The sequence below is a fragment of the Rhipicephalus microplus genome, chromosome X (assembly GCF_043290135.1).
Source record: "Rhipicephalus microplus isolate Deutch F79 chromosome X, USDA_Rmic, whole genome shotgun sequence".
NCBI classification, from domain to species: Eukaryota; Metazoa; Arthropoda; class Arachnida; order Ixodida; family Ixodidae; genus Rhipicephalus; species Rhipicephalus microplus.
The window spans coordinates 14,410,210-14,437,497 of NC_134710.1; the positions used below are offsets into that span (position 1 = coordinate 14,410,210).

At 43.6% G+C, this 27,288-nt stretch overlaps 1 protein-coding gene across 1 annotated transcript in view; it reads right to left on the reverse strand.

Moving 5' to 3' along the window:
- Window positions 1–17,423, reverse strand: part of LOC142775014 (uncharacterized) — a 133,371-nt gene extending 115,948 nt beyond the window's left edge. Inside the window, exons 1-4 of the mRNA XM_075876297.1 lie at window positions 17,409–17,423; window positions 13,162–13,275; window positions 12,522–12,622; window positions 11,493–11,593 (exon numbers count right to left, since the gene is read on the reverse strand). Of these exons, the coding sequence (XP_075732412.1) occupies window positions 11,493–11,593; window positions 12,522–12,622; window positions 13,162–13,275; window positions 17,409–17,423 (331 nt within the window). The remainder of the gene's footprint in view (window positions 1–11,492; window positions 11,594–12,521; window positions 12,623–13,161; window positions 13,276–17,408) is intronic.
- Window positions 17,424–27,288: the final 9,865 nt, after the last annotated feature.

Genomic DNA, 27,288 nt, shown 5'->3' on the forward strand with positions numbered 1-27,288 from the left:
GTATGTATGTATATATGTAGAGGGAGAGATCTACAGTAGCGCGACAAGCCCCACGACTCATTTTCTATGTTTTTCCGGGCATATGACAAAATAAGTATTTCAACTTCTGGCAAATGAGTCGGCTGCTGCCAAAGAGCACAAAATTAATGTCGCTGTCACCTCAGCGAGCTCACAAGAAACACGCGCAACGTCAGCACTGACAAATGATCTCCAATCGAGGCTTTTTAAAACAGCTTTGAAGAGCAGGCAGCCACCGCAAATGTTAAAGAAGAAACAGTGTCGACGGGAATGACAGAAAGTGCACAGCTAGCATAGATCTGGGAATTCGACGTTAGTGCCATTTAAACAAATGTCGCTCTTTTCAAATCTTCTGAAATGCGTTGACACCACTGTAGGACGATGGCTCGGTGGTAAGAGTGACAGCCCGCCAATAACTCAACGCGCTCGCTGACGCATGGGGCCCTGAAGGCACTTGCTCGGAATGCAATGACGGAACGAAATTCCACGAACCCACGTGTGTCAATTTATGCGGAAGCATGTAGTCTGCATTGTGGCGGACAGAGGGAGACAGTGGCATAAGAACTGAAATATTGCTGTATACATAGAGGGTTTGCTACAGAAATGGGCTGGTTAGATTAGCACAATAAACCAAATAATTACGAATGAGTATACGCTAACAGATAAAAAATACGAAAGCAATGTCAAAGCAATGCTCTTCGATTGTCAAAAATGAAAAAAAAAACAATATAAGAGAACAGTCTTTTTTATACACACTGTAAAAAAAAATGTCTCGGTACACAGCAAAAGCTGCTGGTAAATCGTTGCCGGAGGCATTCTGTAAATGAGTAACAGCAGGCTCCGTATCACGAAGTCTCTGTTATACATTTTTCCGTATTCTCTTTCACATCATATCTGTATTCCTGAACACAGCAGATCTGTTATTTCAAACACAGCAAATCTGTTAACCCAAACACAGCAAATCTGTCAACCCAAACACAGCAAATCTGTCAACCCAAACACAGCAAATCTGTTAACCCAAACACAGCAAATCTGTTATTCCAAACACAGCAGATCTGTTATTCCAAACACAGCAAATCTGTTATCCCAAACACAGCAAATCTGTTATCTCAAACACATCATGACTCTGTTTGTAGGAATACAGAATTTGCTGTATTTAGAGGAGGAATAAACGGAGATCGCTGTAGAGCAGTCTGGCTGTAAATTATTCCGTTATTATTAATGAAAACAGAAGCTTCAGTAAAACACCTGGTTTCGTTTAATGGCTTTTCTGTGCTTGACTAAGGTTTTGTGTAGTTTCTTTGCCTTGAAGGAAAGAGTTGTTTCACTGAGCATAAAATAAACTTAGTTTTGGTAGTAACTTAATTTGTGAAAAACTAACACAAGCTTTTGTTGACCAGTACTGTCGAAAAGCCGATGTTTTACGGGATGGAATGGAATGTTTATGTGGCTGCCTGTAGATTCTCATGATTGAGTTTTATGTCCAATTTTATGTACTGTTTCAACCTACACTAATGCAGTCTTTATGTACTGTGTGTGTGTAAACCACCCCTGCTGCTGCATACCATATAAATAATAATGCAACATTAACAAAACACAGATGAATTTATTTACATATAATACATGTGCTGTAGCTTGCTACATCACCATTCTTCATCACTTCAGCATGTTTATGCCTGAAAAGAATGTGAAAAACAAGTGATCAAATGAATGCAAGAAGCAACTTACACACACTTTATAATGCCTTCTCTGTGTATGTATATGGCCCTTGATACAAAAAGTAGGGGCACGTGGTAGAGCAAAATGTGAAAAAAAAAATCGCTTTGTTTTCTTTGCAATTTGGGGAGGGGTGTCCCTTTGTGCATCCACATTCGTGCTTTTCATAAACAGCATTTTTGGTGGCTCAAAACCAGTTTTTCCAAAAGGAAGTAGCCAGTGAAAACACACTCTAGTGCAAGCCCCTTGCATTCGCTCTATGCTTACGGCCTAATTTTCTGACGTACAAAAGTCAAAATGCTTGTCTAGAGTCAGCTGTGTATAGAAGATTGTCGGGTAACTTCTAAAGCAGTCCGAAGACACTGTGCACCTTTGTATTCACAATCCGCCTTCAGAATACATAGGTTGGAACACTTTCAGCTCCTAGCATCATTACACCTTGCATTTGCCGTGCTTGTCGATAACCTTAGATGCTGGGGGTAAAGAAGGTTCTGAGGAAGTGTAAATTTCGTTGAAGCCCGTACAGTTTTCTTGTTAATGTGAATAAATCCCTGTGACGTACTGAGGTGCTGAACCAGCAAGCTCTTTATTGTTAAACCTCCCAGCCTTTTCAGCATCTTTCGAGGTGAATCACGTATATACATGGGGACAACGGGTATGCTCTAATGGACATGGACTAATATTTCTGATGCAACTGAATAACAATGTGTGAGAACGACTCAGTGTAAGTGTTGAGTTAATGGGAATTGAGTCACAGAATCTTTCCTTTCTTTGTTTAGGGTGAGAGTCCTAGAAATGGCGACATTGAATATTTTTTTTGCATTTAATAATGGTAGTATCACACGAGCCTCTATTCTGAGATAGGATTGAAGCTTGGCCAAACTACAATGAATTTGCTGGAAATCGTTGACCACACTTGACGATACGTTGCAGATAGAGCTGAATGACATCTCACAAAAAAAAAAAAACAAGACAAGCATTGCGAGAGGCTCCACGGCGAAAAATTGACTTTGGCAGTGATTACCAAGCTTGTAACTACTAAACAAAATAATTGAACAGTGTTTCTGACAGTGCGATCACTTTTCACCTGTTTTTGAACTTTATTCCATATCTCAAAACAGTTTTTTATTACTTAGCTACCATTATTTCCCATGTATTTTAAGATAACCAGTTGATTATTTTTTTTGTATACAGCTACTGAAGCAAAATAGAAGCTATGCACTTTACCGTTATTGTGTTACAAATTTTCATAGATGCCAATTAACTCAAAAGTCAAGCTCTAGTGGTAAAAAATTCACAAAAATTCTATATTATGAAGTTAAAAGAGCAAAAAGTTTGGAAGAAAATGATGTATGGATTATATGAATATCCCTTTTAGTCACTGAGAAAACTACCTAAAATCAGCAAAAATGCACAGGATGTATAGGGCCTGCCCGGCGCTCCTGAGAAGTTTCCCACTGGCTCTGATCATGCTCAGAATGAGCAGTTACATTTTCAGAAATATTTGTTGCTATTGTATAGCAGAATGCACGGGTGAATACCTATACTGATTTTCAACTTTGCATTCTGCTGTTAAGCTCTATGTGCCACATATAGCTACAAATTATGGCTGAACTTTCTTAATATAGATTTACCAGCGCAAAAAAAGACGGCACATATTTTAATCATGAACCAACTCGCCCAAGCAGCAGCTTTAGTGAAATTTTTTAAGCACTGTTTATTGATCACAGAATGTTTTTTTTCACTATGCTGAGGTGGGAGGGGGGGGGGGTTGAGGATCCTGTAAAAAAACTGAAAGAGCTTGACCTGAACTAAGAAACATCATGTGAATATACACTACACTTATTCGTAGCCAGGCGGTGGCACACCGGGCCCGTGCCTCTCCCCTCCTTCCCCCCAAACTTTTTTCTCCATGAAATACTTAGCGCAAAATTACCATTTGCCTGCCCAGACCTCTGGTTCAGATCAAAAAGGGCCCCCTCCCCCTAAAAAGTTCTGTGTATGCCCTTGGTTTAGATGAATGAATTTCCAAACCCTGTTTAACATAAGCATCAGTGAGATTAGATAGATATATGGGGTTTAATGTCCTAAAACCACATATGGTTATGAGAAACGCTGTAGTGGAGGGCTCCGGAAATTTCGACCACCTGGGGTTCTTTAACGAAGCATCAGTGAGATTGATAACTAGGATAAAATTAAGGCCAAACCTTCCATTTTTCTCTTTTCACAACATACTATATGTCCTTGGCACAATTCACAGTATATAGAAATCTCAATTGAGAGTGCATTTTCATGTGCTGGCTCTTGTGAAATAATAGCAGTATATTTTGACTACACTCCGAAGGACAAAAAAAAAGAAAACGCCAGGCTCATAATACTTACAAACAAATTAAATTGAAAATGCAAAGCCACAATCAAGATAATATTCAGCTCTAATAACCGGATATCATCAGAAAATGTGTATGATTCATGCTCACACTTTCACTGATTGAAACGCAGCTTCTGGGCCAACTTCATTATCTTTGTGTGCACACTTGTGCGAGACTTCTGGCCACCTTCGCACCTGCTGCCCTTTTTCGTGTTGGAGCCCTTTAAGGTTATCAAGGTGTGGTTCAAATGAAACATATGAGAAGAGCACAAGGATGGGTACAGACTCGTCAATGGGCTTCATTTAGAACACGTATGGTTACACGCTACAGTCTGCAAATTCCTCATCTATGCATCATAGACTTGCATTAATTCTTGTACAATCTGAGCCAAATACGCTGGCCCAATCATTTTCCTCCTGAAAAAAAAAAAGAAGACCTCAGCAAGCTTAGGAGCCAATTGGTCAAGGCTGCATCTCCGAATTTCATTCTTGCCAGTAATGGCTGTCATAGTTTCTGACAAGTAATCAATGGACTTTCACTGAAGTCAGAGGCAGATAAGACCCTTGTCAGGAATCAACAACTTGTGTTCCCTGCGCCGTTCATATATATATTGGCCTGTTTGATTGATGTAAACATTCCTCCTGGTTTGATAAGCAACTAACAAACTAAAAGGTGTGGCACTTAGTGCAATTTTACACACCCTACTAGTGGTTTGTACGCTCCCAAAATTTTTCCAAGGCTTCCTTTGAAAAAATGTGCAATGGCCTTTTTCAGTCTTCGAATACGCACAATCATAAAATAAGTCTTCACATGCTCGTGGTAAATATGTTCAGAATGTATGATCTGATGTTAAAGTTGGGTTAATATTAAAGCACAGCATTTTGTCTGGTGAGCTAGTTTGTGGGTGAAGGTTACTCTTCTGTGCCGTTCAAGGTAAATGCTAAGACCCCGCATTGCCTCTATGAGGTGTGCAAGATTGCACTAAGTGCCACCCCACTGAGTTCGACGTGCGCTCGTCAAGTAGGATAACGAAGTCACTCAGACATGGAGGAATGTTAACATTGGTCATACAGGTCAATGTATAAATGAATGATGTAGGGAACACCAGCCCTTGATAAAGACCAGACAAGGTTCTCACCTGCCCAACTTAAATGCATACGAATTGTTTACTTTTAGTAAACCATGGCAGACTTTACTGGCAAAGACAAGAATTGAGATGCAGTTGTGACCCAATGGCACTTGAGCTTGCCTAGGCTTTTTTCCTAATGAACAAAAGCAATGATTGTGTCTGTGATACTTCACTCAGACTATCAGAATGAACGCAGGTTCCCTGCATGAGTGTACTGAATAAAACCCAGTTGCAGGTCTGCCCTCATCTTCCACTCTTCTCCTCCGACAACATCTGTTATTTAAGTGTATAAGTATCTACTGCACCTTGTAGCTGGAGTTAGGCTCACACTCATGTTGTAAAATGTCATCAATTTACTTGACCTCCTCGCACAACAATCAACACATAATGATATCGACAAGGGAACTCACCCAGTGCAATGATTGTAGGCGTTGATGGCAACTCGGCAAGCTTTTCAGTGATGCTTGTTCCCTCCTGGATGAGCAAAAATATCCCATGTACACAAAAGCACAAAGAGATATGTACAGTTGCGGCCATTCCAATATATAAATCAGAGATGCGATCCCTGCAATTCCGTTTTCCACCATGGTTCCTGGTCTATTGCAGGCTGTGTGCACCAAGTACAAATTACCTACCTAGGAGCCTTGAAACTTGGAACAATTTTAGAGCAAAGTAGAATGGATAGCGAGCACGCAAAAAAACCTGCTCACATTTTGATTCATTTTTCTCTTTGGATTACAGCAACATCATAGACAACTCTGAATGATTGCAGGTCAATATATCAATGTTAGTGGTGATAGTATTGCTTAAAATTATTTTGCATGTGCGACAGCAAGGGACAAAGTGAGCAACATCTTGCAACAACTCTGGCCTATTCCCATTCTTAGTGCCCTCCTCACTGCGTCGTAATGAGGCACTACAGCCAAAGTGACGAGAAACATTGTTCTGCAGTGCATTGCAAAAAACTAATGCTTTGTGCATGTGGAGCACTCTGATTGCACACAAACACTTTTTTTCCCATTGAGCCTGAAAAAGGCTAGTAAACCAAGTTTGTGCACTGTGGTTCACCATGCGTGCACCATGCCCCAACACAGTTTTTGTTGCATGAAGTCTCACTTTTCACAGCGCTACGTTCCTTCTCATTCACTCTGTGAACTTTATAGTCGGATGCTTGGGGACTTCACTCCCTATCCTAGTGGCTCTGATGAAACAATGGCACCTGCCCGCACTAACTGTTGGCTCAAGGGCAGTGTATTTTTTTTTTCAGAACATTTTTGTGACTACGACACAATGCGGATAACCAAAGTAAGTTCCACAAAAAAATTGAAAATTGCCTTTTTTTTACACTATCTTCAAATGCTGATACTTGTGACAAAGCGCGTGTTCCGGTGTAATTTTAATGAATAATGCTGCTGTACAAAGCCACCAAAATTACCTTAAAATGAAGCACAAAGGCAAAAGATATGCAAAGCTACACTATCCTCCTTTTAACTTGTGTCCAGCAATTCATGAATTAGGTATTTTTGGATGTTTAGCATATTTGTTCTGTCAAAAAATTTTGCTGCAGCGGTCACTAAATTCTCATACGGTAGCATTGCACTTGTTCTTTATGGGAAGAAAATACATCGATTAAGAAGTGTAAAAAAGTTAAGTCTGCTCAAAGTTCAGAAATTGTGAAATTAGAAGAAAACTGATTTCAGCAGTCAAAGTTTAATTTTCCTTTATACAAAAGCAGCTTTTTTCACAAAATTCAACTGAAAAAGCTATTGTTTTGTGCTAAAAACCTGCACAGCATTCAGTCGATCCCAGATATATTGAACTCGAAGGGGATCGCGATATATGTAGTTCAATATATCGATGAGTCGAAACACAAAATATGTGTATTTAAGGCATAAATTAGAGCATCTCAGACCTAAAAACAGTTTTTTGAAATCCTAACAAGCACTTAAAGAATGATTCTCTCACAATATGATAAAGAACAAGGCCTGAACATCTACTTTTGCAAGTTATCGCACTTCATTTCACTTGAAAATAGTCTGTAAACTTTTCTCTCTTTTTGCGTGCCACCAAGTTTCAGTTGTCCTCAATATCACTGGACCCTTCCAAGTAAGCAAATTCAGCTCATTCGGCCACAACAGCGCTGAGTGGCACTGAATGCCAATGTAAGCTCCGTAGAGCGTTGGTGGCGAAAGCAATAATTCCACGGCACCGTCAACATTGGGCATCATCTCGGCATCCATGCAGTCAGAACCAGCGACGTCGTCTTCTGCTCCAATGAAGCCGCTCGCTGTCCGAGATGGTGCCCGAAAACACTAACAAGGCATAGAATTTACTGAGGCATTGTACGCCCTTGACAGCAGTCATGACGCACTCAAAGTCGTCACCTGGCACAAAGCCCGCAAAGAAACAGTTCACGACTGTGCTTTACTTGAGGTCGCTCCTAGCACCAGCCATGATTTTTATCGCTACGAGCGTATCAATGTGTAGCGCCGACTTCCAAATGATGATTTATCAGTAACGAGGCGAGAAGTACACAGGTCCACAAGCCACAAAAGGCGATGCTGCCCACAAACGAGCAAGCTCCCACCGTCAGCATGTTGGTGATAGCGATGTCACTTGTGGCTTTGTCATTTTGTAACCGACAGCTGTTGCTTTGGTGCGGAAAGCTAGAAAAAAGCGTAGCCTCCGAAATGAGCGTTCTAAAACCGGAAGCACCAAAATACCTCATGAAGTTGCACATCTCGAAGGCCACGCTTTTCAGTCCCACATGCCATCATACACGATTGAATGCGAACATCGCAATGAGATCACTAAACTTCCTTAAGTCATTCCACTTCGTTTTGGTGCCCTCGGTCATCACCATGCCCCCACGTTAAAACCTGCAGATCGCACATCAAGCATACCGGTGCACTCACAAGTGCTGTGCAACGAGCTAGATCAGCAAGATGGAGTTTCAATGTTTCACTTTTCAGCACCCCCTTTTAGTCACTTGCACGCGAAAAGGGATCGGAACTTGTCGAATTGTGGCTATAAATGATCATTATTTGTTAGGAAAAATGCAATTTGTGGGCTTTAGCGTGGCTCAGAGTTCAATTTAGCGGATGTTCTGCTGTGCGTGAGTTCGATAGATGTGTACAGCAGTCCCGTATTTTTGCATGGGAAATTCAAGGGGATCTCTCAACTTTTTGATATAGCCAATAATTCGATATATCATAGTTTGATATACCCGGGATCGACTGTATTCTATAAAATCTAGAACCTAAAGCTGTTCTCAACAAACCAATACATCACTTTCTGAAAAGATGTTACTGTCCAGTTTTGTACTAACATAATGCAACAAAGTGAAACTTACTTCAAATACTTGGTAAAGGTAGTTCTTGTCTTCCTTAAAATGCGCGCAGAGGAATGGTAGCACAGCTACCTGGACTGCTTTTTCTCTTTGTCCTTCGTCTCTCACGCGCACCACCAGTTCCATAGTATGTTTCGTCGGCGCCTCCTCCATCATCTGAAATAATGCAGGCGCACAGGCCGCCATCCTCTCCTGGAAGATTTCCTGCAATTATTCCAAAAATCAAAGTAAATAACAGTTACTTGATAATAGATGAATTCATCTGTAGAGATATTAAAGTGAAAACTGATTGAAATGTAGAACTATATTACCACCCTACAATTGAGTGCAACAGCTGTGACACGCCAAAAAAAGAAGACAAAAAACAGACTGGTGGGGAATACCACCCTGAAACTACTGCACCAGCTTACTAGAACATGTTGTTGGCTAGTAGGTTCAGGCTGAAGAAAGGTAGGGACGTAAACCACATAGACAAGAAAAAAAGAAGTGGACGAGATAGAGCATTGATTGCAACAGATTTTGTTTGCAAAATAAAAAAGGCTCCTTTTGTTTTTGTAAACACCAAAGCATATGAGCAGGAAAATGGCGTGCACTCCACGATTATGACATCACTATAAAAAAAAAAAGGGGTTCAGCGGCAAATCGCTGTCACAACCAGACTCCCTTTCACAGTTATCTCCAACATCAGCAGGGGGTGTGCTACTGTGCTCTTGATCTGAACTGGATTCAATTTCAGGTACTTCCGTGCACTGTGTTGCAGTTTTGCCCCGGTGATACCTTGAAACATGTGTTCTGAAGGAACCTGCTGACCTCAGCACACTACCACAACCCACAAAAGGACACATAACAGCATCAATTCCACTCTCCAGATGGGCAGCTATGTGACCAAGAAGCTCCGTGCGAGTAGGCACACTCGCCCCGCATGACAACACAGAGCAGACAAACGCATCATCAGTCTGTTTGCTGCATCGCTTCTTGTGATGTCTGAAGACGTGACTTCTTAGGCTCTGATAGTTTTTAAACAAAGCTCCACAAGGCTCACAAGGGCAAAGGGCACCGCCCAACACACTGCTGTGATAGTGGTAGTGCTCGAAGTAGTCGGTCAATGTTGAAAATGTCTGTGCGCAATGCCGGCAAGTGGGCATTCTTCATTGATGTTATGGCTGCAATGAAGGTAGAGCACTTATTTTGCTAAATTACATTCACTGGCTTGTGCACTTTTTCAGACCGCCCAATTTTATAATAAAAACACTGCTACAATGGTAATAATACCTTACAGTCTACAATAGTAGAATCATTCCAATATCTGGTTAGCATGTCAGGTTATGTTCAATTTCATATGAACATTAGCCAATGCTTTTTAAGCAGTCCTCTATATAAGAGCACAGTGAATATAAATATTCTTGACCTGCTACAAATGTTTAAACTAAGTTGAAGCAGGCGGCGCAAGGAAAAGAAATAATGACGGAGACTGTAACATTAACTGCACAAATTCTACAGAAAACTGCACCCATACTTGCGCAACTTGGGTCTCTTAAAAGGCTATTCCTGAATGTGCAGTCAAAAGTGAGCTTAGCATATGCTCCAACATTACACATGTTCACAACTTAAGTAATGCTATCCATTATATCGCTAATGTTGACAACAGATGTTCATATCTTGCACATATGTGAAAGCAGCTTCAGCCTCTCAAGTGCAGCCAGGTCCAATATTGAATACAATTACTTTAAAATTTTAGCTTGAAACATAATTACTTTAAACAATTACTTAAAGCTTTTTGTGATATATTGACTAATCAAACAGTTGATACCAAGTATGAATTGCACCGTAGCCTGCCAGTAGTACGCGCAAGAGATGGAAATGGGTGGCTTCAAGATAGGGCACCCAAAACTTCGCATATGCGATCGCTTGATTCTGTTGCCATACACCAACTTCTTGGGTACACACAAGGACTCCCATGCTGGATTAGCTGCAGTTAAGCAGTAGTATGGCTAAGTGACGTGCAAATTCGCAATGTTGTCGGGTGTAAGCAATGTGTCGTGCAATTCCAAAGAAATGAACTGCTGAGCACGCAAATCAATAGACACAACAGAACATGCATGCGAAATGCGAGCGCCAATCGTACCTCACGGCTGTCACTCAAATTCCGCCAAGTACGGCAAAATAAGTTTACACACAGCCAAGTGACAGTTGCTGCCCCTGTCGTCTCCTACACCTATTTTTGTAGTAATGGACGTATGACTTGCAAGCGATGCAGGCATGGAAAACACGAGTGCTTTGTCTGCGCTCGATAAGACGACAAAGACACGTACACGCCTGGTGTGTACGTGACAGCAGACTCCTGCTGATCCGGCTTACAAGTGCACCTTATAACAGCCATGTGCATGGGCACCGAGGAGATCACTAATGAGTGCGTGCACAAACTGACCTGTGACATCCTCAAACTACAAAGATGCAACTCAACAGCAGGCTTCACCACAATAATACAATTAAGTGACACTAACAAAGGAAAAATGCCGTTATTGCTGAGTGCAAGCAATGCTTCATATAATTCCGAAGAATTAAACTGTTCACTGTACTGCTTCCTGCATGCGCAACTCAATAAAGGTGCAACACAGCGTGCGAGCACTATGGTCGTACCTCATAGCCGACACTAAAAATCCACAAAATGCACTGAAATATGCCTACGCACAGTAATGTTACCGTTGCTACCCCTACTGTTTTCTGTGCCTAATTTAGTAATAAGGTATGTATGAGCGATGCAAGCATGGCAAACACGTGTTTCATTATTCACCTTATAATAGCGACAGACATGTTACATGCCTAGCTCGTATGAGCTGTGGCATGCGAGTGCACCTTATAACTGTTTATAAGATAGGTAATGATCGATAACGGTGAAATAAATGCCTACCTGATTGTGATGTGTGCCAGGTGATGGACTTCGCAGGAAGGTGAGAGAGCTCTGACAATAGCCGCCTGCCTTGACCACGTAGGGTGCCAGAGACCACTGAGCTGAACAAGTGAAGAGTGCGCCAAAAAACTTGACAAGTGAGGAACCAAACAAATGAACTGCTAGCACTACTTGGTCCTGAGCACGTAAATCAATAACAAGATGCAACACAACCTGCATGCAAAATGCGAGCACCAATCGTACCTCACGGCTGTCACTCAAATTCCGCCAAGTACGGCAAAATAAGTTTACACACAGCCAAGTGACAGTTGCTGCCCCTGTCGTCTCCTACACCTATTTTTGTAGTAATGGACGTATGACTTGCAAGCGATGCAGGCATGGAAAACACGAGTGCTTTGTCTGCGCTCGATAAGACGACAAAGACACGTACACGCCTGGTGTGTACGTGACAGCAGACTCCTGCTGATCCGGCTTACAAGTGCACCTTATAACAGCCATGTGCATGGGCACCGAGGAGATCACTAATGAGTGCGTGCACAAACAGACCTGTGACATCCTCAAACTACAAAGATGCAACTCAACAGCAGGCTTCACCACAATAATACAATTAAGTGACACTAACAAAGGAAAAATGCCGTTATTGCTGAGTGCAAGCAATGCTTCATATAATTCCGAAGAATTAAACTGTTCACTGTACTGCTTCCTGCATGCGCAACTCAATAAAGGTGCAACACAGCGTGCGAGCACTATGGTCGTACCTCATAGCCGACACTAAAAATCCACAAAATGCACTGAAATATGCCTACGCACAGTAATGTTACCGTTGCTACCCCTACTGTTTTCTGTGCCTAATTTAGTAATAAGGTATGTATGAGCGATGCAAGCATGGCAAACACGTGTTTCATTATTCACCTTATAATAGCGACAGACATGTTACATGCCTAGCTCGTATGAGCTGTGGCATGCGAGTGCACCTTATAACTGTTTATAAGATAGGTAATGATCGATAACGGTGAAATAAATGCCTACCTGATTGTGATGTGTGCCAGGTGATGGACTTCGCAGGAAGGTGAGAGAGCTCTGACAATAGCCGCCTGCCTTGACCACGTAGGGTGCCAGAGACCACTGAGCTGAACAAGTGAAGAGTGCGCCAAAAAACTTGACAAGTGAGGAACCAAACAAATGAACTGCTAGCACTACTTGGTCCTGAGCACGTAAATCAATAACAAGATGCAACACAACCTGCATGCAAAATGCGAGCACCAATCGTACCTCACGGCTGTCACTCAGATTCCGCCAAATATGGCAAAATAAGTTTACACACAGCCAAGTGATAGTTCCTGCCCCTGTCGTCTCCTACACCTATTTTTGTAGTAATGAACGTATGACTTGCAAGCGGTGCAGGCATGGAAAACACGTGTGCTTTGTCTGTTGCACTCAAAGGTGGTGTGGTGTCCATGTCGAACGCGGACAGCATCATGGGCACTTCGGCATTGGGGTCACTAGTAGCCGGCGTTGCGCCCGCGCCAGTGTTGGGTCGGCGCGGGTGCTTTGTTAGGCCTAGCCTTGAACGTACCCCGGGCGCGTCCTCGTTGTGGGGTTTTTTTCGCTTCTGTGCTTTAAGTCCCGAAGATTTTGGTTGCAAAAGAGTCTTAGCAGCTTTACTGACCTTGCGCACAGGAATCTTGGAGGCAGGAAGAGAAGTTCCGGGGCAATCCGGCGTTTTTGTGGGAGCAGATGCAGCCGTGACTGATGTACACGACGCTCGTAGCGCCCTCTTAGGCTACGAAGGGAGGCGCTCAGCTGAAACGGCACCGGCGGGTGGTGCGGCTTTTAATCGAACTCGCGACGCTCCCTTTGGGGCAAACTGACTACTTTAGCGCCTGCCTACAATTTGTTTTTGTATTCTAGCCGACACCACGATGCACCGATGCTATCTTGCACCCATTCTATTGGGCAGTGATGGCCGGACACACCGCAGCAGTCGTGTTATTTTGTGTGACCATCAACGCATTTTTTTTTCTTTTGGCCTGTTGTGGTTGGGAAGAGCTATGGTGGTGCAAAAAATTTATCGGTTATTCAGGAAAAGTGGTGTAAAGGGAAATAGTTCTGAAGAATCGATGTTCTCGTCGCAGGTAGTGAGAACCATTCAACAACCGATGAATTCTTCGGTGACGAAGTGAAGTCGCCGTCGGTGTTCACCGAGTAGACTCATGAATTCATAAAAAGAACAAACGTTTCCCCGAGCCTTCCAAATTTTATTATTGGGCTTGAGCTTGCATGGTAGGCTTGACGGTGCGAAACAGCGTGAAAACAACGAGTTCATACAAAGAAACAGCAAACCGCACCCTTTTAAAATACACTTCATTACTGTGTTTCATTGACTGCGTGTTAATTGGTGTGCCAACTATACAACGCAGCTACGATTATAGGATTGCTCTCACTAAACAAGTCAAGGCTTGCAAGCACGAAAAAAAAAAGGAACGAAAATAGGAGAACATGTACACTGTCTCTTCTTCTGTGTGTCGTGCATTCTCACGATGTGACGAAAAAAAAAAAAACGTAAACTATTATGCACACCATCAAGATTCACATATATGCAGGGATTCTTGGACGGGTATGTTTTTTTTTCACTATCTTTTGTCAATAAAGTCTCATAGACGCAGTACAAGTACCTGTTCGCTTTCAATCTTGCAAGATTGAAAACGAAGTGCAGCGCCTTTCGACGATATATATATATATATATATATATATATATATATATATATATATATATATATATATATATATATATATATATATATATATATATATATATATATATATATATATATATATATATATATATATATATATATATATATATATATATATATATATATATATATATATATATATATATCGGAAGCGAAAAAGCACGACGTACGCCGAAACACCTTTACTAATTACAAATGTTTCGGCTGATGGGCCAGCCTTCGTCAGTGTGACCACACTAACGAAGGCTGGCCCACCATATCGTCTCGCTTTATAACTTTTTATGGCAACCCGACTTCGCTACTAATAGTAAATTTAGCTTCCCTTGCGGTGAAGTATCATAATGCTGTAATTATCCTCTTCCTTAATCGGTAAAAACTCTGAAACGTTCTCTTTTTCTTTTTTACCGCTGCTATCCTTCTCCGCCTCTCCGAATATATATATGTATCCATACTGGCACTTTCCAGTGATCCTGCATGCAGCTCTTTTTCTCCATTGTGAGTTAATGAACAGTTTCTCTTCCTCATTCTCTCGTATTTCTTAGTCTATCTTCGAACCCAATGTTGCTCTAAGCTTAATTTCCTCATCAAAGCCTGCCCAGTTATCACACTTTCCGTCTTCGTTTTCTGACTTTCCATGAGCGTACAATGCGAATCTGCGCATTCCTTACACACTGTGGGACGCCTCATCTTAGTCGGCGACTGCAGCGTTGCCGCTGTATGTATACGTTAGCCACCCGCCACGATAGCTCTCTCAAGGCATTGTCCATGGCTATCGCTTAATTTTCTGTTCTAGTTCACTGTATCATTGTCGAACGGGGGGAATGGTCAAAGTTCAGCCAGTATGTCGCCGACAGCTCTCTCAAGGCATTGCCCATGGCTGTCGCTTAACTTTCTGTTCTAGTTCACTGTATCATTGTCGAACGGGGGGAATGGTCAAAGTTCAGCCAGTATGTCGCCGTGCACACAAATCACGGAAGCGTGTTCTTGAAGTACAGAAGACATACGTTTTTCTGGTGTTTTACGGAAGGAGCGAAAGAACGGAAACATCGACTGCTGCTTTACGGCAACTCCTGCTGTTTCCCATAAACCGCAGCACAGTTTGTGCTTTAAACGTCCAGTCTCGCTATTTTTCAGGAAACAGATGTTACTCTGTAGTTTCTACGGTCTGCTCCGACGTTAAAACACGGATATTTTTTACAGTGTTATAAAGGGGATGAAAAGAGAAAAGGAATAAAAAATGAATGAAAAAGATAAAAATGGTAGACAACAAAAAGCACACGTGTCAGTCGCGTACATTACTATCCGTTATTGTCTATCACCCCATCCAAAAAACATAGTTCTTTCCGAGTGAGCGAGATAGAGGGTGCACTAACACAATCAAAATCATCGCGTGTCATTTCAGCCGCTTCTACTATCAAACGGGTTAACAAATCTCTGTCTCGATACAGCACGCACGTGTTATCGAAATAAGGCACACAACCGCACTCCTTACAGTGGATCGCCAAGTGACCATCGGTATCCTTCTGCACTTTAGTGTGGTGCTCTTTTAGCCTTTCATTAATGCATCTTTTGGTTGTTCCCACATAAACAAGACCACATTCGAGTATTTGAGACAGTTTGTCAGCCTCTGAAACTTACACATGAAGCGCCCTATGGTGATACGCTCAGGTTCCTAGATCTGTCGTTGCAATTTCAAGATGACCACGTTTGTTGGCTTTATGAGCCCAGGAGCAAAAAGCCATTGTTGCCTTTCTCTTCTGCCCATACCAATGTAGTGAAGAGGTCTGTTGCACAAATGTGCCTTTTTAATTCGTTGAAGAAGTCATGGTTTCACCTCATGAAGAAGAGCTTTGAGCAACAGGTTTTGCGACTGAAGGCAGCAGGCTACCCGCAACGAATGGTTATACGCGTCGCTGAATCGCTACATAGGGGCCTAAAGAAACAAAATAGGCAGCGTATTAACACTTCCTTGCAGCAGCGTAAAACGGCTGTTGTCCCCTATATCCATAGTGTGGCACACAATCTTAAAAAGATTGGTAATAAGGTGGGCGTCCTAGTGGTTATGTCTGCTCCTGAAAAACTGTCCAGAATATGTCGCCAAACTTGTCCTGTTTCAAAAGAAAAGAAAGGTTGCCAAATTAAGCATCACAATAAATATGTTGAGTGTGCACAATCGGTTGTTTACAGCGTGCCCTTGTCATGTGGTCTTGTTTATGTGGGAACAACCGAAAGATGCATTAATGAAAGGCTAAAAGAGCACCACAATAAAGTGCAGAAGGGTACCGATGGTCACTTGGCGATCCACTATAAGGAGTGGGGTTGTGTGCCTTATTTCGATAACACGTGCGTGCTGTATCGAGACAGAGATTTGTTAACCCGTTTGATAGTAGAACCGGCTGAAATGACACGTGATGATTTTGAGTGTGTTAGTGCACCCTCTATCTCGCTCACGCGGGAAGAACTATGCTTTTTGGATGTGGTGATAAACAATAATGGATAGTAATGTACGGGACTGGCACGTGTGCTTTTTGTTGTCCACCATTTTTATCTTTTTCATTCATATTTTTATTCTTTTTCTCTTTTCATCCCCTTTATAAACTCTGACGTTTGCAATAAATGTTTAGTTGAAGTTGTGTTGTGTGTTCTTTGTAATAGTGGCTGCGCTTCCTAGCAAGATGAAGTGTGCAAGTCCAGTCTCGTTGTCAAATCTTGTTCACTCCTAGGGGAGCTCCTCCGACGGAAGCGGTAGATGACAGGCATTGCAGACGCCAGCGCACGCAGCCTTCTGCCTGTTGTGTTCCCACAGCTGCACGTACAATAATATAGTAAAAATAGTTAGACACACGTGACAGAAGATGAAGATGCATGCATATGACAAGTACGTGCACCTTAATATAAAAACAATCGTTCAAATATCACATGCAATTAACTTTACTTTCACATCTTGCACAGTCCATCTGAAGCTGCTCTGAAGAAAGAGATGAATGACAGGCATCGCAGACGCCAGCGCACACAGTCTTCAGCATGGTGTGTGCCCACGGCTGCACAATATGTAAAATAGTGAGTCACACGTGACCGAGGATGAATACAAATGCATATGAGAAATACGTGCAAGGTGAAATGAAAACATACGTGAGATATGACATGCTAATAATTTCACCGTGATGTCACACATCGTTAAAGACTCATTTGCAACCCCGTAGCGCAACAGCTTAGGAGCGGCGGCCGCAGCCACAACTCCGCGACCCACCGTGCCACTAACAAGTCGGGGAGTCCTAAGCGAGCGACGTTGTTCAGCTCGAGCAAGCGAACACGTGACCAAACAATGCACTGCACGCGGAGTGTCTGCCGCCAGCGAACTTCGAACAGAAGAACGAGCGTACGCTTGGCCTCCGCCACGAACAGCGCCGAGCTGCTTTGGACCTAGCGGTGAAAAAATCGACGGTAATGCGGCCCTTTTCCACAAACTCGAGCGAGTGCAGCGCGCGAACGCGAGTCCGCTGCCGCGGTCAACGGACGGTGCCGAGCTGCTTGCGACCGACTGATGGGAAAGCCAACTGTAATGACGACCAATTTTCAGTGAGTTCCGACGCTAGCGAAAGCCCCGCCAGCCCGTGCTGGTGCACTTACAGCGCGCGACATACTACAACCAAGCTCTTTACGAGAACCCGCAACGTGTTTTCGACGACTCCCAACACAGCGACGAGGTCTCAGCCCAATATCGTGAGCCCGGAGCCCATCGCGGCGGCGAAGACAGGCGAGCACTCGATGAGCGAGCGTACGGGAGGTCAACGGCAATGGTGGCCAATTTCCAGGCGGTCGCAAAGCACAGGCGAACTGCAGACGCTGAAGCTGACCTTCGCGTTGCATTTCGTGCGTGCTATATACAACACGACCAAGCCCGTTGCCGGCAAGTGCGATCCGTATCGCACAGGCAACAAGTAGAGTAGAATAAAGAATGATAACCTACTTGCTTTAGAATCCAGCGCTGTTTTCTGCCCTGAGTCGGACTGAAGTATATATCCGATAGGCCTGTTGTCTTCGCCGCCATATTGGCATTTCCAACTGCTGCTGTCATGTGTTGGTCGTGACTATTATAAAGCCAGAGATATACAGCGCGGCGTGATGACTTGTCGAGACTTGCTCCAGACTTCATGTGTGCAGCGAAACGCAAAAGCAGCAGCCGACGTTCATCCAAGCGTACACACAAGCCCCATGTCGTAATTCCTAGATCGTCGAATCCAGGCGGTCGTGGTCGAGCACTCCAAGCGCGACGCAACGCCAACCATCACCGGCAAAATACGGCGAAATACTGAGCCAGCAGAGGAGGAGAAGGAGGGTGGTCACTTTGGTAACGCTTTTCGCGCTGACTGCAATCCCCCCCTGGGCGTTTCACCCCTTTAGAGCGTGTTTGGAGACTAAGTGGTTTCGCGCGGCACGCTTCCCTCTGTGGTTGCTCCTCAACGGTCTATCAGTTCATTGCGCGCGCCTATTGGGCTCCATGGATTACTCCTTTTTCGGGTAATTTTGCCTTAGAGTGTAGATGTGGTAGGAGCTGTCATGTTGGCAAGATGCGGAACAGGTGCGGATTCTGCACTTAGGCCTAGTAGGCGCCGAATTAATCGGTGCATCGGAGTCGTGCCGAGGGGCTAAGTCTCTGGACTAGGTGAGCGGGTCCGAGCAAGAATGTCCTGCATCGAGTTGTAGGCTCCAGCACCTCCACCAGTGTCACGGTGTCAAAACAGAGGTCTTGCCGCAGAGATTGAGACACCAGAAGCAGGTTAGTCTTTTTAATAGAATGCGCAAGCGAGTTCTTTTTCGTCCATATCATAGTCCTTCATGGCACATGCACAACCGCCATTGTTTTTCTTGAGCAAGCATGTGACAATATTACGCCGTCGTCATTACTTGCACTGTAAGCATCATGCAGCTGCTGCTTCAACGGAACGCAAGCTTTTAACTTGCCATTAAATAGCGCTTCTGTCACAGCCATGATCAGACTAACAGTGCGAAATTCCCTGCACTCGGATGTTGCAGGTTCCATCAGTGCGATCGAAACAAGGATATCGACATGCGTACGCTTTTCGCAACGTCGAAATTGTGAAAATTTGTCGAACAGCAACGTCGTTCGGACGGCAGCGGTGAAGTGCAGGAGAAGATAGCGTGGACTGTAGTCGTAACTGCATATTTCATTGCTCTATTTAGCTTCGCTGGTCGAGCTCGAGCGTGTTGGTGGCATGCGACAGTTTGTAATATTAACTGTAATTTTGATACATTCAATGCACAAGGAAAAGTATGCTTTTATTTTGAGCTCGCTGAAAGATATTATTCAATAAATACAATCTAAGTTACTTACGAGCGCAAAAAAAAAAAAACATCAACGCACGCTGGGACGTGAATTGCAACTTTCTGCTTGTGAGCTAGCAGCTGATCGTTCATCGTCGCTGTCACTTCCAGTGCGTTGACAACCATCTACGTCCAGCGAAAAATCCTCGACGTCAAGACGGTTTCTTTGAACATCACTGCTGAAAGTAATCTGGGGAATTCTCTCCACCAAACGACTTCGATAGCACCAACAACACGTCATTTACCTCGCACCACACCCACACGTCGTCCCTCACCCCGTTTGTCTGAGAGTGCGGAGGTCATTACGCTCCGATACCCGGCAAAAAAAGGAATCGCCACTCACTTGCAGTGTGTTGCCATCTATCGAAGAACGTAAAAAAAAAAAAACAAGCGGTGCAGCGTAGGCCAAGGTTTCAAAACGCAAATCGCGAGCCTGCGCTACTTTCCGCCTACAATGAATGTTATAGGATTCATGCACTACAAAAGCCCCTACACAAGCACTGACGAATCCTATACGCACGTAAAGCAAGGCGAGCTTTAAGTGGAATGGTCAGATGATAACATTTAACTATATCCAAAGTGGCTGCAGAAAATCTCGCGAAGCTGATATGTGTACTCTGTGGGCTATAATTGAAAGCGTCAGTTGCCACGTATTTTCACGAAAACTTCGCGTCTCGCAAAAACAGATCAGATTTATCGTATCACGGACGGTCCGGTATAATCACTGATTCACGAAACATACAAAGTGGTTTGTGTTTGTTTTTTGCAAACGCATTAGCACTGCGCCTAGCACCGCCGAACAAGCAATCATTGGGAGCGTCTGCCTACTTACTGATCATCCTTGAGAGGACGCTCCTGAATTCCGCTCGGCGACGAGACAGTTTATGAACATTGTGAATAGGTGGAACAACGGAGCGCCACCACCACGCGCTCTCTGCGCTCAAATTTGGTTCCGCCGCTCCACCGCCCCGCGAGATGGCAGGAGCAGTCACGTGGTTCACAGCCGAGCGAGTGGCGAGCGGGAGCCGCTCAGACCACGGTATTTCAGACAAAGCAGTTGTCGTCACGTCGTAGTTTTGTTTTCGTTGTTGTTTTATAGACGATAGTCTTTCTTGTGGACCTTTGATGCCAAAATTTTGGTCTGTCTGTCTGTCTGTCTGTACATTTGTCTGCCTGTCTGTCTGTCTGTGCATTTGTCTGTCCGCCGTAACGATACGCCACGGTACCAAACGACACCCCAAACGGCCAACCTCATCTGCAGCGCCCAACAATATTGCTCAAGTTTCAGCGTTCATACTTGTGCGATCGTCAATTAAAAAGCAATAATTGCGCGTATCTGAGGCACTATAACACGCCAATATTTTGTATGTGTCTTTATGCTCGAGAAGGCATACATAAGTAATTCTAAGGACCGTAGAGTTTATCACGCTGCGCTGACAATGCAACGCTTTGCTCAAAAAGGCAAGTGTTTCCAAAGCTTTGCTAAGACGACACGGTGGTGACACCTGCCCGTCGCTTTGCGATCTACAACTTATCGCTTCCGAGACAGGCGCGCGCGCCTTCCTTCATTTTCGAAGATAACTGCCAGATGGTGCTTGTGTCTATAACGTGCCCCGATTCGCTCCTTCGCCTTCCCTGCACGGATCGAGATTCTCAAACGCAGCACGTCCAGACTGCAATACTCCGATCAAAACATCAAACAAACGCGCAGAACATAAAATGAACGTGTTGTACACTCTCCACATGCAAGAATATTGTCTTTCGATGACATTTACAGTGAAGCATGCAGATACGGGCCTTTTTTTTTAGTGTGCGCGATGAGTTCATGCTGTTCGTGTGAGCAAGTCGTGAAATGGCAAACAGGTGTTTTGTGCCCCGTTTCAAGTCTGGCTACAACACATGCACGGAAAAAGTGGATTGCACGGTGCGAATCAACAACATTTTGGTGCCGTGAATCACAGACACCCTAAGGAAGGTCTAAGAATAGGAGCAAAGGGTTTATAAGTGCTAGAGTCTTTTCTACAATGGCTCAGTAATCGGGATGAAGAAGTGAAGGTACGACGAATTGATCCTATTTTTTTTCACGAACCACTGCTGAGGGCTTTCGAGTGACTATCTGTCAACGATTCAGCTGTCAAACTACTTCTTAAATAAATGCGACTACAAATGTGTGGTAACTGCAAAGTTTAACGAAGATGTTTTGGAAAAGTTGGTGTTACGCCAATCTGGAGGTCAAAATGAACATCCATGATTGCCGACGTTCTTGCAATTATACAGCATGCTATCCATTTACAGTCTCGTAAAGCCACCCAAGTACGGGAATTGCCAGTTACGTTCTAGTGAAGAGTGACGACTCCTTAGCTTGCGTGATTCAACATCAGCTTTCAAGGAGGATCTGACCAGCCAGTCACGCTTGGATGAGCCGGAAATGTTGTAGGCCCGTGTGCTCAGATTTGGGTGCACGTTAAAGAACCCCAGGGGGTCTAAATTTCCGGAGCCCTCCACTACGGCGTCTCTCATAATCAGATAGTGGTTTTGGGACGTTAAACCCCACATATCAACGCTTGGATGAGCTTAAGAACACGCTTGACAGATTAGTGCAGAATGAGATTGAGTGTGACGTAGTATTTAGCTCAATTCGTGCATCAGACAGAATTACCGACAGCATAATTTGTTATGTATGCGGGTTTCTTTGCCGAAAACTCCTAAAAAAATACAAATTGTTTTAAGTGCGAGCTCGGACTGACTGGAACGTCTATTATGTCAAAAGCTGCATCAGCTCTTGAGGTTTTGATTGATTGATTGATATATGGGGTTTAACGTCCCAAAACCACCACATGATTATGAGAAACACCGTAGTGGAGGGCTCCGGGAATTTCGAGCTCTTGAGGTTTTGAAGACAAGAGGAGGACGTATACGCACCCTAATGCTGTGGTATTTGATCCTTTTAAAGAAGCTGAGCGAAAATTTCAGAAGCACGCCTGCGATAAATAAGTGTATTATTTGACTATTGACTTTGTGGTAGATAACCAAAACCTCTCATTTCCATGTAAGGAACATTAAGTAGACATGATAGCACAAGTGCTCCACTATTATGTAGAAGTGCGTATGCGCCAACATTGCAAACAAGTGAAAAAGAATGAGGCGAACAAGTCTCAAAAGTTGCGCAAGCTTCTTTCGAAACTAGTCCAGTAAGCTGCTACCGCGAAGTCAAAATGCATAGCTTTTGTTTTTCACAAGTGTCTTCAATACTGCTTTTCTTTTGAGTTGAAGTGCTGTCCTATTCTGTTTGAGGCCGTTTTGACTATATGAATGCATCTCTGCATCGCTGTAATAGAATGTGCCGTTTTTGAATTAAGAGTTGCTCCTTTGCTTTGAAAAATCTCTATAGACCTACATGTGCTGTTCTCCTCTCCTTGAGCGAGAACTACGCTTGTTAACAATAAAAATATCTGCCGTTCTATGCTCTGAAACCACGATATGAATATGAGGCACGCCGTAGTGAAAAAACACCGTGATTTTTGACAATGTGGTGTTCTGTAACGCGCACTGGCATCGCGGAATAGTGTTTTGTCTTTCATTTTTCTGCGCTGTTCTTTCTTTACTTTCAATAAGTACCAAGAAGTTCAAGTTCACCCGCTTCTCATTGCACAGCACTCGGGCCAGCTTCATCAAAATGAGACCGCCATGACAAAAATCGAAATTACGTTTTTCTACTGCAAGACTTCGACTAACAAGTTATTTTGTCTAACTACTACGTAAACATTACTTCAACCAAGAACTAACTTTTGTCATAAGTACACGGGACTCTACCGTGGCATGTTTGAATTCATGACTTGATGTTTGTGCATGCGAAAACATATGCTCCTATCGCGAACCTTCGATGTGGTGAATTAAGCATTTTCCACAGCTATTTACGCTGTTTCGTCAAAATTAGTAATTTGTCGCTGCTTTTATTAATTTATTTATTTTTTCACTTGTTGTTGAACGAAGGCAGTTTTTTTTTTTTTTTTTTCCAGATTGAGTTGCTTTCGCGGCCCTGAAGCGACCTGTGCCTGAGCCATTGTCGTTGTGGCGCCATCTCGGGCCTTCTTTGCAAAACGGGGACACAAGTTCGCTTCTGGAGGCGCCGATGGTCCACCTAAAATACGTCTAACACCGCGGTCATGACAGCGCCTCCTACAGAACCGCGGCTGAACTACCATGCTGGAGCGGCAGACGCGAGAGCCCTCTCTTGTCGTCTGCTTGCACGCTTGTGTTCGCTGCTCAGTGCATATCTCAGATACACACACTAAACGAGACGGCAAAACGTTACGAGATGTTTTCGCCAAGCTAGCTAGAGCACCTTGAGAGGAAGACCATACCACGATAGCTTCACGAAGCTGTCCACAAGCGCTGAACTCAGGTTCGCTTTCACTATTTAACCTTCGCAAGCGAGGGTAGATACATTATTTGTGGGAACATGGCGTAAAGTATGCGCTAATCAAGAAAAAAAAAAACACCTGCCGCGGAGCCCTCCACATTAAAAAAATGAAAATTTGAAAAAAAAAAAAAACAGGAAAAAGGTTTTTCGCATGTGTCCGTGCTCTTCTCAAGTTTTTTTGTTTTTATGTTGAAACTTAGTGAGAACCATTCGTTCATGCCAAGCTACGACAACCAAAAACGTAAAGCTGAGAACCACGCTTTTTACGCAATGTAGCTTACCTCGAAGTTTGGAGGTTGGTAAAATATTCGCCGAGGACTTCTTACTCGTGACGAATATCCTCTACCTTCGATCATTTGACGCTGCCTTTATCGGTTATTTCAGTGATATTTCGACCAGCTTTTAGTTTCGTTTCCGGGCACGAGTAAATAAAACCTCAGTTCAACAACGTAAGGTGTCGCAAGAGCCACAAGAACCTTGGGTGATCATAGATGTTTGAAAATTTAAACTTAGCGCACCCCTGCCGACCGTAATAATTTTCCTAGACGCAGTCGCTTCATTTTCACTGGCTATCTCCTCTTCATAGAGCCCCCCCCCCCCCCCCATTCTTGCTGCCGTTCTTCGTCTGACAGAGCATGGGAAGTTTGAACTGGCTTTTTTTTTTTTTTACGCGGTACCGATTGACAATTCGAAGCAAGCGGCAATCTCCGCTCTTCTGTTGAATCAGCTGTAGCAGTCTGCTGAAACGTGCTTCTGAAATGTCTTTCTTTCCTTCCTGCGCAGTAGTTCTGTATGGCGCTGATATATCTAAGAACATGTAAAATGCCTTAAGCTACACAAAGATTGATTTTAGGCAGGCAGATGCCTACCTAAGATTACGGATAATCTGCTTTTTAACTCTACCGCTTACCTCCTTTCGTTGTTTGAAGAGTATCTGGCACAACATAAACAAATAAAGATGCTGGCCCTAAGACGCTCTACTTACTTCATTTTGTTTTGTCAAACCGCGCTGGCGAAAAACTTTTACAGCTTCATCTAGTAGCTCGGTGGAATCGGCGAATAGCAGATGTAGCAGACGACACCCGAGTTTTACTCCGGCGCCATCGAAGACCACGGGCATGCGCGCTCTTCTCCCGCGGCAGAAAACAAATAGTTCTGTGCGTCACCGCAAGGATCACTACGCGCACGTTTGCCGTTCTTGAATGAGGAATCGGCAGGACTAGCGACCACATTGGCGAAAGGGGTCGATGACTTCGTGCCATGTCCCCTTAGGTGCAGGTAGTGGTATGCATGATACCGGAGGTACCGGTGCGTGACGGCAACCTGCAAAAAGCGGTTGCCGACGCAAACAAAACGATACGGCAGATGAGTCGAGAGAAATGTTTTGAGGTAGTCGAAATAAACAGAGAGGGGCATAGCTGGGGTGGTTTTCAAAAAGATGGAATTCACTTCGATATGAGGCTAGGTCATGAGGTGGGTTGGCGGCTTGCAGGACGCGCAGTAGCTTTTCGGGGGAGGGGGGGGGGGGCACGCGGGTCCTTTGTGGTACAGTATAGCTAGTAACGAGGAAACCAACCAGGGAGACTGTTTGACAGGTGGTATGGACAGATACGATTCCAAAGTGGCACCAGTAGGTAGAGACCGGGGCAGAAATAGACGTAGACACGAGGGCCGAGCCAATTCAGGCATACGGTATATCAACATGCAGGGTGGCAGGAACAGGCTGAAGTGGGGAGAGATAGAAGAAGACCTAAGGGAGGAGAAGCTGGTGGTATATGGGTTTTCAGAAACCCATCATAGGGACATAAAACAACTACCTAGCAATCCGGACTACGCATGGGAATATTGTAATAGAACAGAAGACAGCAGAAAGAGGGGTGGTGTTGGGGCATTTATTCATAAAAGTACAGACTGACAGAGGGTCAAGCAGGAGCGTAGGGATAATTTGTGGCTAAGAGGGAAAGTGGCAGGGAATATTACGCTTCTGGGTTTTGTATACTTGTACACTGGAGCAAAAGACAGAGAGGAAAACCGAGAAATGATGCAGTGCATAGAAAATTACATTGAAAACTAGGAAAAGAGTGCGAGGAAATTTTATTAGGAGATATGAATGCACACGTAGAAGATATGGATGGATATACGGACCCAACAGGCAGAATGCTAATGGCCATGTGTGAAGGGAATGGTTTGGTCATTTGCAACAGTACCGAGAAGTGCGATGAGCAGATAACATTGGAGGTGGGAAGGCTTCAGTCGCCAATTGATTACGCAATGATGTCACATAGGATGTATAATGGGCTAAGGGTGATGAACATCGATAAATATTTATTTATTTATTTATTTAACATACCTTACAGGTTCTCGTTAGAGCATAGGGTAAGGGGGGGCTTACAGAAAAAAAAGAAAGAAAAATGAGAACGTATACAGTTCAAATATACAAATAAATGCAACATAACAGCGACACTAATAACAGTAATAGAACAAGGAAAATACAGTCACCAAGTATATGCACCTCCATACAAATGTCTATGAAATGATGCTAGATGTAGTGAGAGAGCAGTTTCTCGCGGAACGCGTTGTTGTTAGTGACTGAAACTATCTCGTCGGGAAGATCATTCCACAGTGAGATTGCCTGTGGCAAAGCAGATAAGTTGAACGCGCGTGTTCTGCCAAAAATACGCTTAAAGCTGCGCTGATTTCGCATGCGTGCAGACATGCGATCCGGTGTGTGTAGAGGGAAAGCGCATGGATTTCTGCTATTAATGTACTTGTGAAACAACACAAGGAGGGCTATCTTGCGGCGGATATCCAATGGTTGTAAACCGATCTCGCGTTTAATTTGAGATACACTGCTGTGACATTTGTAGTTCTGAGTGATGAAGCGGGCTGCTCTGTTTTGAATGGCTTCGATCATCTGTATTAAATAGTTTTGATAAGGTGACCAAACTGGTCAGGCATATTCTAACTGTGGACGTACGAATGTTAAATAGGCTATTTTGCGGACGCTCGATGTGGAGCAATGGAGATTTCGACGTAAATAACCTAGTGTTTTGGATGCCTTGGAACAAATGGAAGTTATGTGGGAAGACCATGAAAGTTTAGAGTCAATAATAACCCCTAGATATTTGTATGATGTGGTTCGATATACTTCACTATTTTTAATTTTGTATGAAAAAGTGGAAATCGAGGTTTTTCGGGAAACCGACATTAATTTACATTTTGAAGTGTTCAAGCTCATTAACCACTTATTACACCAACTGTAAACGAGGTC